The sequence below is a fragment of the Protobothrops mucrosquamatus genome, unplaced genomic scaffold, assembly GCF_001527695.2.
Source record: "Protobothrops mucrosquamatus isolate PMUCROS unplaced genomic scaffold, P.Mucros_1.0 scaffold4707, whole genome shotgun sequence".
NCBI classification, from domain to species: Eukaryota; Metazoa; Chordata; class Lepidosauria; order Squamata; family Viperidae; genus Protobothrops; species Protobothrops mucrosquamatus.
Window position 1 is genome coordinate 81,240 of NW_015390602.1, and position 11,734 is coordinate 92,973.

Here is an 11,734-nt window from a genome sequence, read left to right on the forward strand (position 1 = left end):
GAGAGAGAGAGAGAGGATGTTCCCCAGCACAAGCCTGAAAGAATAAACGTTTGGTCCTGGTGACTCAAATTTGGATCTTGCAATATTATCCTGGGACACATATATTTGCCTTTATTCCTCAGTAGATTGTCCTGCTGGGAGCTCAAAACTATATCTCGGTACAATCAGACTCCTGGTTTTAGAGCACTGATTTTGAACCTACCAGAGAAAGTCCCCTTGGCCAGACATTCTTTCACCCGATTGGTTCTCCTGACATGGAAGGCTTTGGTGATCTCCTGGTTCATGAATGCCTCGTTATTGAGGATGTTAGCCACCATCATCCTGAGGTCGAAGACTTCAAGCAGTTCAGCAATGTGAGCAATATGCATGAGATCTCTCTCGTTCTCATCCAGCTCCCCGGTGTAAAGGTATTTCAGCACGGCCCTGAACGGTCCCAGCTGGATGGAAGGATCCATCTTCACTACCACCATTAGCCGGGGCTTGTAGGTCATGGGGTCATCTGCCATCTCCTCCTGGATGCTGACAAAGGCACGGCTCCAAGTGGAGAGGATCCTCCCCCTCTTTAGCCCTCGTTCCCCATAGTTCTTGCCCCGCAAAATCCCATCACTGGTGGAGGCTCTAAGGCACGGTTTTTGCTGACCGGAACCAGCTTCTTCTGTACTCTCACAGATGTCAAAGCTAGCAGCCCTCAGGAGGAATTCCCGCCCATGATGGTGCCGTTCCTGAGGAGCCGCTCGCTCCGCAGCACCCATCCTGATGCTGCTTCCCGCCATCTCCTCTTGGTCCTCCTCGTTCAGATCCATCAGGAACAAGTCGTAGAACTTAGAGGAGGCGGTAGAGAGGTAGATCTTGTGCGCGTAGATTTTGATTCTCTCTTGCAGCACCAAGATAACGTCTGCACACAAAGGGTCCTCCAGCAAGTGGGCTGGACGCTCTTCGTTGTTGGAAGGAGGGTTGGGCACAACGATGATGGGGGGTGGAGGCTTGGGAGGCAAAAAAGGGGCCTGCAGCAAAGGTCTTTGAACGTTACGGAGGTGGGACTTCCAGAACTGGAGATGCCGGCGGGAGATGAGGGCAGCTCGGATGGCATTGTCGAAGACATCCTTGATGCCAAATTGGGCTACTACACTGGTCTCGTAGTAAGGGATGCCCAGCTCTTTGGCCACCTCTCGTCCTTTCTCTGGAGGCAGAATTTCATTTTGTTTGATTGGCCTGGAAGAAAAAGAAAATAGCAACAGATCTGATGTTAGCTGAGCACCCAAAACTCAAAATTACAGGAGGGGGAAAAGGGTGGTTATCTAATTGGAAAAACAATCATTCATCCCAAAAAAATATACCACTATTGGGGCGATCAGGCTAAGAATACAGTTCAGACTATTATTAGGTAGTCAGTAACACTAAGAATGAGATTTTCTACAGAAAGTCTAAAGCAGGGGTCCTCAACCTTGGCAACTTTAAGACTTGTGGACTTCAACTCCCAGAATTCCTCAGCCAGTTGAAGTCCACAAGTCTTAAAGTTGCCAAGTTGCCAAGGTTGAGGACCCCTGGTCTAAAGAATTGCATTCTACCTTGAAAACCTTGACCCTTCAGCTTTTCCCCACTTTCTCCTCCAACCCCAGCATTGTGGTCATGTGACCGTGGGACGTTGCCAAGGGCCATAAAGGTGAGCCTGTCACCAAGCGTCCAAAACGTGATCACATGACCATGGGGAAGGAGCACAACTGTCGTAACTTCAGAAATAGACCATAAGTAAGTAGCTTTGTCATAATTTCAACCCTGTGGACTTCCTGTTCAGTTTCTCCCACCAAGGAAACTAAACGAAATTATCTTACCTGGCTAAAGGTCGCCTGGCTCTATTCACTGCTTCTAGGTCAGCATAGCGAAGGTCAAGCTGGCAGCCCACCAAGATGACCGGTGCTCTGGGACAGAAATGCTTAATCTCGGGGTACCACATGGTCTTCACATGGTGGAGGGAGTTGGGATTAGCAATGGAAAAACATAACACTACGACATCAGATCTGTGGGAAGAAAGGAAGCAAGAATCAGTGATCAAGAACATAGGTGTGTAAGAATTGGCCTTGAATGATTTTTGATTTCACTTATTTTTTGTCTCTCAACTTCTCGTAATTCTCCTGGCAAAATCCATTTTATCAAAACTTATTTTGTAATCTTAAAGGGTAGTTTGTCTTTTCCATGTCCAGAGTTCTCTGTAAAATTTTTCCCCATCTGGATTAAGTCATATTTCCTAGTATTATTAAATTCCATCTTGAAACCTCTCTCCTCTGTCTCGTAATCAGTTGTCTGTTTTCTCTGCTCACTCTTTATTTTTATTTTCTGAGAATTTTTATGTTGTAAAGTTAAATTGGAGATGTGCTCATTTATGTTTTCAAGGTTATGTTTAATTTCCTCGTGGTTTGAGATTATTGTTGTTTGGATTAGCTGCAACATAGCGTAGATCTCCTTCTGGAAAGTACTTGTTTTTTTCTTGGTATATTCTTTCTGTAGACCTCTGGTTTTTCATGGTTATTATTTGCAGAAACATGAGAAAAATGTTTATATTTAATTGTCCTCTATTTAAATAAGAACTGTATTAATTTAAGGTTGGCCACAGAGAATATTATTGGAAGAAAAATAAATCAAGTCAAGTTATTATATGGACTATAGAATTATAGAAATTAATTGTTATTGTTTTTTAAAAGCTAACCCAGACAACACAATGTTTACCAAATATTAAGGTGCATGTTAAAAATAAGTAAAAACATATTTTTTTAAAAAAGAATTTGCCTTGAATGGTGGCCTATGAACCCCCTCCTCACAATATATGTAGTAAGGGTGCACATTTGACTAGCATCCTGGAAGCAACCCAGATTGCTTCTCATAGATGGTCTTCTTATTTTCTCTGCCTTAACAATAATATTAGAATTAGTATAATAACCAGCAAAATACCCTTTGAAATCTCAAGAGATGCGTTTAGAGAGAGGATCAGTGGGCAGAGCAAGACCATTTTCTCCATCTGTATCTTCCAGACAGGTGGACCTCATTTTCCAGAATTCCTTGATATTGACCATCGCTATTTCTTGCAACGCTTGAATTTCACAGTGAATTTCTCTGCGGCATGAAGAAGTCTGTCTTAAGAGTCCCACAGAAGTTCTACACCTGTTTTCAGGGCCTACCTTCCATAAGCGAAACGCCTGTCTTTGTGATGGTCCCCAAAGGTATCCCAAAGCCGTAAGGAAACGCTAACATCATCTACAACATCCCGGGAGCGTTCCAGTACCTGGGAAAAAGAAAAGAAAAGATTATCTTCAGACCAAAGGGACGATTAGTGAGGCAGCAGTGCTGAAGGTCCTAGATTAGGAATGTGGAGACCCAAATTCTAATCCCCTTTCAGTCAGAGAAACTCTTATTCAATCCCAGAGCTAAACTGGTGCAGTGACGAAGCTGATGCCGGAGAATAGGAAGAGTAAGGTTCAAGTCTTTTTGGATGACTTTGAGGATGACGGATTGGACAGACCCAGGTTCTAGTTCCCCTTGCCCATACAAGCTCTTTGGGGCTCTTTAGGTCTCTGTTTTAGCCCAACTTTGCAGGATTGTGGTTGTGGGGGTTGTGGGGGGAAAAGAACAGGGACCCCTGTGTATGCCACCTTGAGCATCTTTACAAAAGATGGGAGGTATATGTAACATAAATAATTTCCTCTCAGTTTTTCAGCCTACGAATCAGCAATATGGCTTTCGGGAAAATAAATTAAGAAACATCTCCATTTTTTTTTCCTCCTGGAAATTTTGATCCGAGACCAAATCTAATTGGATGCTTGAGATCCAGAAATGTTTGATTAAGGAAAAATAAATGCAAGCATTTTCAACAAAACCAAATCAGAACAACTCTGGAAAAATCATGAAAGCACATCAGTATTTATTACTAGAAGATGATGCATCGTTGTAGTTTTAGACCATGAACAGAGACCTTCTTTAAAGCTTGAGATGATGGGGAATAAAGGAGACCTTTTATAAAAGTTTTTTTTTGTTTTGATGAGGAGCATCCAAAAACTGAAGTATGGAGAATAAAGACACCCTAGTAGTAGAGAGTGGTCCAGATTTGGTGAATAGTGTAGAAAAGGTTCTCTTTTTTTCCCAAGTGTGCAGTTTATTTTCCAAAACTCTATGTACCACTCTTTTATTGTTTTACACACACACACACACACATTGCCTTCATTTTTTTTTAAAGAGTTTGTCGTGAGAATGAAGTTTAATGTAGAGTTTCAGGGAGTTGTATAAGCCAAAGGCAACTTAAAGTGCAGGTGACCTGCAGCACTTTTAAGAGTCCCAAAGGAAGGGGGGTTTTTTTTACCCTATCACTTCTCCCCTTAATATACCCATCAATGAAAATGCCGCTCTTAATATACCCATCAATGAAAATGCAACTCACCTCCTGGCAAACACGGTACTGATCAATAGCCCAGACGGTGGGCACATGGGTAGCGAGGAGCTGATACTGAGTCAGTGTGGCATTACATGCACGGGCACAAATAAGCCGAGTCTTGCCCACTGCGTTGTCCCCAACCACAACACACTTGATGGTTTCTACGTTTGGCCTTTCATAATCCATGTCAGAATCCATTAATTGGGACCTGTATCAAGAGAGATGGAAAAGACCAGAGAAAAGGTGCATCAGACAGGTGTTTTTTCCCCGCCCGTTGGTGCTCCAGAACATCTTCCACGAGCAGGCCACACCACAATGGAAGCAATCAATAACAGTAATCCTACTCCAATGGGATCTGCTGCCCAGGCTAGGCGGTGACTCTCAGATTTGGCCTTTGCAAATGACCACACACGTACACACAGGCATGCCAATAGGCCATCAACAGGCCACCCAAGTTGCAGAAGACTTGACTGGTTGTTCTCCTCCAGACTGAACGAATCTTCACCAGGTCTCAGAAAAGAACACAGAAGAGACCCGGAAACTTGGCCAATGCCTCGCCCCTACCCAGCATGCATTCCAGCCATTGTCCCTTTAAAAATTAATAAGCGTTTCAGAGCATGCCTCAGTACAGCTTCTGACAAGATACATATCCTGGCAATTTGGTTCCAATCTCCTTCCCTTCTTGTTGTTTTCTACACTGGTCCTGTAAGACTCTCGTCCCAATCTCACCTCCACCAAACCTGTCCTCCATCCAATACTGGTCAAGAAACCTACCTGAGCAGTCACAGCCTGACCCATTCCTCTGCCCACAGCTCCTCCATCCACCCCACCCTTTCTTCCCCTCTTTCTCATGTACGCACATCCAAATGCACCGTATCGGCAGCCTCTGGGACTTAATAATTAAAGAAGAGGCCATAATGCAGGCTTCGGGCTGCTTATTTAGCAAAAGGAACCACAGATACTTTGGGATAATGGAATTTACAGCCTTTGCTGCTGACTCAGAATAAATCAAAGGCCTGGCTCCCTATTTGGACCAAAACCAAAAAAAGAACTTCTTATAATAAGAGTGTCACCACAGGCCTCTGAATGGGAAAACTCATGCACGGTTAGAAAGAGGCTGCTGGAAGCAAGGGTGGATTCAATGTGGTTGAACATTTGCCCTCAAGCGAAATTGACAGAAGTTTCCCTCTTCTTATCTTCTATACTGGGATTTGGATCAAGTCATACGAGCAACTCAGCTGCCTGTGATCTAATCTAAGCGTAGGAGTTTGGGAAGGAAGTTAACGTAACTCAAAAGTCTTGAGGCAAAGATTGCTTCCAAGTTTCCCATTTCTCCCTACTTCTCTGTTCCGTGTGAGCTTTACATCGTTCAAGGTGACGAATAGAATAGAGTACAGAATAATGAAGTTGGAAGGGATGTTGGAGGTCTTCTAGTAGTCCAATGCCCTGCTCAACCAGGAGACCCTATTTCTGGACAAATGACTGCCCAATCTCTTCTTAAAAACCTTGAGTAATGGAGCATCTACAACTCCTGAAGATGAACTGTTCCACTGATTAATTGTCCTCCTTTGATAAACTTGCATCTGTTCCTTCTTGTTCTGCCCTTAGGTACTTTGGAGAATAAGTCAACTCCCACTACTCTATGACAGCCCCTCAAATATTGGAAGACTACTATCATGTCACCCCAGCCCTTCTCTTCATTAGACTAGACCAGGGGTCTTCAAACTTGGCCTTTTTATGACTTGTGGACTTCAACTCCCAGAATTCCTCAGCCAGCATGCCTGGCTGAGGAATTCTGGGAGTTGAAGTCCACAAGTCATAAAAAGGCCAAGTTTGAAGATGTACCTAGTTCCCACAACCACTGATTTTATTCTTTAGCCTCCAGACTCCTTATCATCTTTGTTGCTCTTCTATAATCTTCTATAATCCTTATCACAACCATTTCAGCAAGTATTAAAGATCTTACGGCTTGCTTCATTTTACATTTAGCAAAGGGCTTGTTGGTTGAACTCAATAGGCTTATGAACTCAACAGATTTACAATTCAAAATTTGGGGGGGGTTTAATCATAAATGAAAAAAAGGTCAATTCAATAACCCAGTTAAGCATGTTACACAAATCCACTCAGGTCACACTCCTTACCAGCACGGAAATTAAACTATGCTCAGTCAGCGCTATTCATGGAAGTTGTATAATATAGAATATTCATGTGAACAAAGCAATATAGGCTGAGTCCTGAGAAACTTTTATAATAAAAGGACAAATTTGGTAAAAGACTCTCAAATAAATATGCAATGACGGAAATGATAAAAAAGCCCACTATGATGGTGGTATAAAATAATTTCCTTATCGTTAGAAAATGTATCCAGTGAATTAAAGAAAAACAAAACAAAATAATTACGCAGGGGAAAAAAATCTTCAGTTCCTCAGCGCACGGGGTTTTAAAAAGCTGAGTGTGATTCATTCATCCCAAAATAGATCTAAAGTGTCAGGTATCTACTGATTTTACAAAAATGGGTCTTACGATAAAAATAAGACCGCACAATTTGAGGCAAAATAAAGTGTATTATTAGCCTTCTTCTTTATTGTTCCCAAAACATGACATGGACAGCCAAAAGAGACTTTGATAAGAATAACAGTTTCTTGAAAAAAAAAATTAAGAGACTTTGAGACTACAATTCTATTTATGTTTTCTTAAGAATAGCAATAGCACTTAGACTTATATACCGCTTCACAGTGCTTTACAGCCCTCTCTAAGCGGTTTACAGTCAGCATATTGCCCCCAATCATATATAGCATACATCTCATCTTAACAGGTAACATTGCCCCAAAGCAATTTAAACGTATTTCTATAGGATTTCACATTGGTTTACACAACCCAAAGTCTCCAGGAAGGAGTGGGAGGATGAGGGAGTAAGTGTAATTCTAATACTCAATATAAAGTACAGCATAATCTATAGAAGTAGAACTATTAAAAACCAAGTTTAAATTCCTACTGAGCCAGATTGCCAGGTAATTTTAGGCTACAATACATGATTCATCTAGTACATACTACTTAAAATACAGTTTATGTGACCACAATGTACTGAATAAACCACAAGTCTATAAAGCAAAATATATAACCCCCACCATGGATGGGTTCACACAATATCCTAAGCCAGAACTGAAAAAGCCAGGTTGTGTGAACTCAGACAATTCAACCTACTCTAACTCTCAGATTTATTCCGAGGATAAAATAGGGGAAAGTAGAACAGCATGCCTATAATCCTGAGTAAATATACAGTATACAACAGAGGGACCATTAAGAACCATTTGCTGCATTGAGCATTCATTCAGGGGCGATAAACAAGTAATCACTTTGATGTAATGGTTAAAGCATCAGGCTAGGAACCTGGCGTGGTGAGTTATAGTCCCAGTTTAGGTACAAACCCAGCTGGATAACCTTGGGCCAGTCACGCTATCTCAGCCCTGAGAAAGAAGCAATGGTAAAGCCCTTACTAAAACTTTGCCAGGAAAACTGCAGGGACTTGTCTAGGTTCAAAGGCACAAAAGAGGAGAGATGGAACCCACAAATAGTTCATATCTAGGGGACGAACAAAACATGAAATCTTTGTACAGCAGGTTATCATGATTTCGTAGTGGCATGGTGGATGCCTGTATTGGTCCGAATCCCTTGGTAGACCTTGATTCCAAAGTTTCCTTTTTAGCACTGAGGCTAAAGGAAAGCTCCTTTTGGCCAAATTAACAGAATCAAGTTTGTTCTTCCTCTATGAAAATTATTACACGGTGTGGCAAGAGTTAAGAAGAACTTGTTCCAAAGGTGCAAAATGCAGAGACATAGGGAATGGAAACAAGAAAGGCAGGGGTCAAGCTATTTTCCAAAGCACCTGAAAGCAGGACAAGAAGCAACGGATGGAAAGTAATCAAGAAGAGAAGCAACCTAGAACTAAGGAGAAATTTCCTAACAGTCAGAACAATTAACCAGTGGAACGGTTAATTGCCTTCAGAAGTTGTGAAGTGCTCCACTCTCTGGAGGCTTTTAAGTAGAAACTGGACAGCCATTTGACCGAAATGGTATAGGGCAGTGGTGGCGAACCTATGGCACGGGTGCCAGAGGCGGCACTCGGAGCCCTCTCTGTGGGCACACGTGCCGTTGCCCCAGCCTTGCCTCCCCCCACGACCCCCTCCTCACCAGCAGACCCCCTGGAGGAGAGTCACCCCCGAGCGTGGCCCACACGGAGCAGCGCAGCCAAGGACATGGCAGCCAGGCAGCGTAGACAATGATTCTGCCCTCACACCCCATCATGCAGTTGATGCTGCAGGGCGCGGGCAGAGGGTGTGGCCGCCATAGCGCTGCTGGGCTGCCTGGGCGATCTGCGGCGGGCCCTGGAGGTGGTGAGTGGCCCTGTGGGCGGGCAGGGTGGGGCGGGACCAGTTTTTGGGCACTCGGTCTCTAAAAGGTTCGCCATCACTGGTATAGGGTCTCCTGCTTGGACAGGGGATTGGACTAGAAGATCTCCAAGACCCCTTCTTCCAACTCTGTTATTCTATCCTATTTATGTTGTTGGAAAGAAAACATAGGGAAGAAGATTGCCAGGTGGAATTCTGGCAGCAGCATCAATAGGGCTGGCTCAGAAGACTGTCTCAGTCAGTGCCGTGTGCTATTTAACAAGGGACAATCGGCTCTATGGACAGACAAAAGCTACCAGCTCTGGACCATCACCTCATCCCGTATTCTTTCTTCCCATATACATATACAAAATCTCTTGGGATTACAGAGAGGACTGATAATCAGGGCCATCCTTCTTCTCTTCCCTTTCAACCCGTTTGAGTGTCTATTTTAGTCGCTCTTTTGTCCCAATCCATGGTCTGCTTTGTTCTCCAGGATCTGTTCGTCCAGGTCTGTAATCGTGGCACCCAGATGCTCCAGTCCCCCCCACTGGGCTTGCCTTAACCTTAACCCTTCTCCCTTTCAGACTGAGTTTTGTGGCTTGCTGCTCTTGTTTGCTCCTTCTCTGTAATTCCAGCATCTGTCCCTGCTCGTCACTCCCTGCTCCCTCGGTGACGTCCTCAGCGCTCTGCTTACTAGAATTCCAGCCCTCCAATCTGCCTTGGCTATCTCTCTACCTCTTAAAGAGAAAAGTCCCGTGTTCCCACGAGCTGCCTCTGTCTTCTGTTGCCAAGGAGACCAGAGAATCACCAGGGGAGCCTAACTCGTTTCCTAGCAACGGAAGAGCTAAAATCCCTCCCATCATTTTACAGGATTTTTGTTTTTTTGTAAAAACAAGAAATGAATATCCCCAGATAATGTTTTTTTTTTTAAACGAACTAATAATAACAGCCTTGAGTCCAAACAGGATCTGGGTTCCACTCAGGGCATCGAAGGCAGGATAATGTGAACATCTCATGTTCGGAACATCCCACCCAGGTGCAAAGGAGAAACGGGGCCAAAGTAATCTGCACATTCCGGCCCAGGCTTGGCTGGCTTGTTGTGATAACAACAGCCGCGCAGACTGGAAAAGCAAAACCATTTTGCAAAACCAGCAGAAACGCGTGCGTATGTTTTGCGCCCGCACACACACAACACACACACACAACACACACACACACGGCTCTCGAAGTGCACTGCACATTTCTTCCACCACGCAAGCACCTCAAAACTTGCATTCTGGAAGACGGCGCGGCTTCCCGTTCAGTCCAAACGCCCGAAGGCAAAAGAAAAAAGAAAGAAAGAAAGAAAAAAACTGCTCCGGCGCTGCACAAGCTTTTTTCTTCTTCTTCTCCCCCCCCCCTTTGCAACGATTATTGTCCGCAGATGCACCCGGGGACTCTTGCCCTCTTTGGTCAACAACTTTCACCATCCCGTCCTCCTTTCCCCACTCCCCTCCCCCGGGCCGCTGATCCTCTAACCGCCGTGGGTCGTGCGCAAAGCGCACCGGCACGGCCACCCCGAGGAACTGCGCCCGGTGCTCTCGGTGTGTGCGTGACAGCCACGGGAGCGCTGGCAGGGCAGCGTCTCCCTTTCCCCCGAGAGGGCCGATCCACTCCGGCAGTGCGGGACTCCGGAGGGCAGGAAAAACGGAGCTGGCACCGAGACGCGCAGGGCGCGCAGGACGCGCGCGCGGAGAGGAGCGGGCTGGGTTCCAAGGGGAGCCTTCCCAGTTCTCTCTTCCCCCGTTCCTGGCCTTTCGCTGCTCTCTATCTCTCTCTCTCTTCCCCCCCCCGCCCTGTCAATCAGCCTTCGGTTCAAGTACTCTGGCTAAGCCGGAGCCGGGCGGAATGGTTTGGAGCCTTCTCCGTTTAAGAGGAAGGCGCAGAGCGCGCCGGGCGGCGGCTTTTTTTTTTTACTTACACCGACACATCTGAAGGGGCAATTGGCGGCGGGAAGACGAGCCCGGTTCTTCCTCGGAGACATGATGCTGATCGCGATAACGAGCGCTGGGCTCGGCCTCCTCCTCCTCCTCCTCCTCCTCCTTCCGCCGGACAGAGGCCGCCGCCGCTGCAGGAGAGCCAAGACTCCCCAGCTCAGCTGCAGCTGCTCGGGGATACGACTCCGCGCGCCGGCTCCGGACAGGCCGGAGGAGCCCTTTGCAAAACGCCAACGCCGCCGCCGGCCAGCATCTTCCCTGCCGGAGCTCTGCCGCCCGCGGGAAGGCTCAGCTCCTCCACTCTTGCCTCGCTTCACCCTACCCTACCCTACCCTACCCCGGGCTCAGCGAGGCGCCTCCTTCCTCGCCGTCCCCGTGTTGCGGAGCAACTGAGCGGCAGGCGGGGAGGGCGCGAGCTGCAGTCCCGAGGCTGGGACGCGCCCAAGGCTTATTTTCATTCACAAAAAAAGAAAGAAAAAAAAAGGAGAGGAGAGGAGGGGGGGAGGAGGAACACCCAGGAGCGCAGTGGCACAGCTCCGCCTTGCATCCCCCGGCGGCTGCCGATTGGCTGAGAGCAAGCAAAGCCATGGATAGTGTGTGTGTGTGTGTGTGTGTGTGTGTGTGTTGGGGGGGAGAGGTTAGAGATCGAGCGAAGCCGGGTCTTCCTGGGTTAAGAGGCAGCGGTGCTATCCGGGCAAGATTCCGACAAGCATCAGATAGGAGGACTATTTCGAAGGCTGAGAGGCAGGCCCGTGTGTTTTACCTGGAGGAGGGGGGGAGAGTTTGCAAAGTGGGTGAGCCCCTATAATAATATATGGGTAAGTGGGAGGGAAGAGGGGGGGGAAGTAAACTTTTTAGGACACGTCGAGGCTAACGTTCAGTCTGTTTCCAGGAGGCATTGGGAAAGTGTTGGCAACGCTTAGTAGGCATCTGGGCAGGTGGACTTG

At 46.2% G+C, this 11,734-nt stretch overlaps 1 protein-coding gene across 1 annotated transcript in view; it reads right to left on the reverse strand.

Moving 5' to 3' along the window:
* Nucleotides 1-4,624, reverse strand: part of RHOBTB2 (Rho related BTB domain containing 2) — a 10,610-nt gene extending 5,986 nt beyond the window's left edge. Inside the window, exons 1-4 of the mRNA XM_015828600.1 lie at nt 4,427-4,624; nt 3,174-3,277; nt 1,833-2,018; nt 203-1,212 (exon numbers count right to left, since the gene is read on the reverse strand). Of these exons, the coding sequence (XP_015684086.1) occupies nt 203-1,212; nt 1,833-2,018; nt 3,174-3,277; nt 4,427-4,618 (1,492 nt within the window). The 5' untranslated portion in view covers nt 4,619-4,624. The remainder of the gene's footprint in view (nt 1-202; nt 1,213-1,832; nt 2,019-3,173; nt 3,278-4,426) is intronic.
* Nucleotides 4,625-11,734: the final 7,110 nt, after the last annotated feature.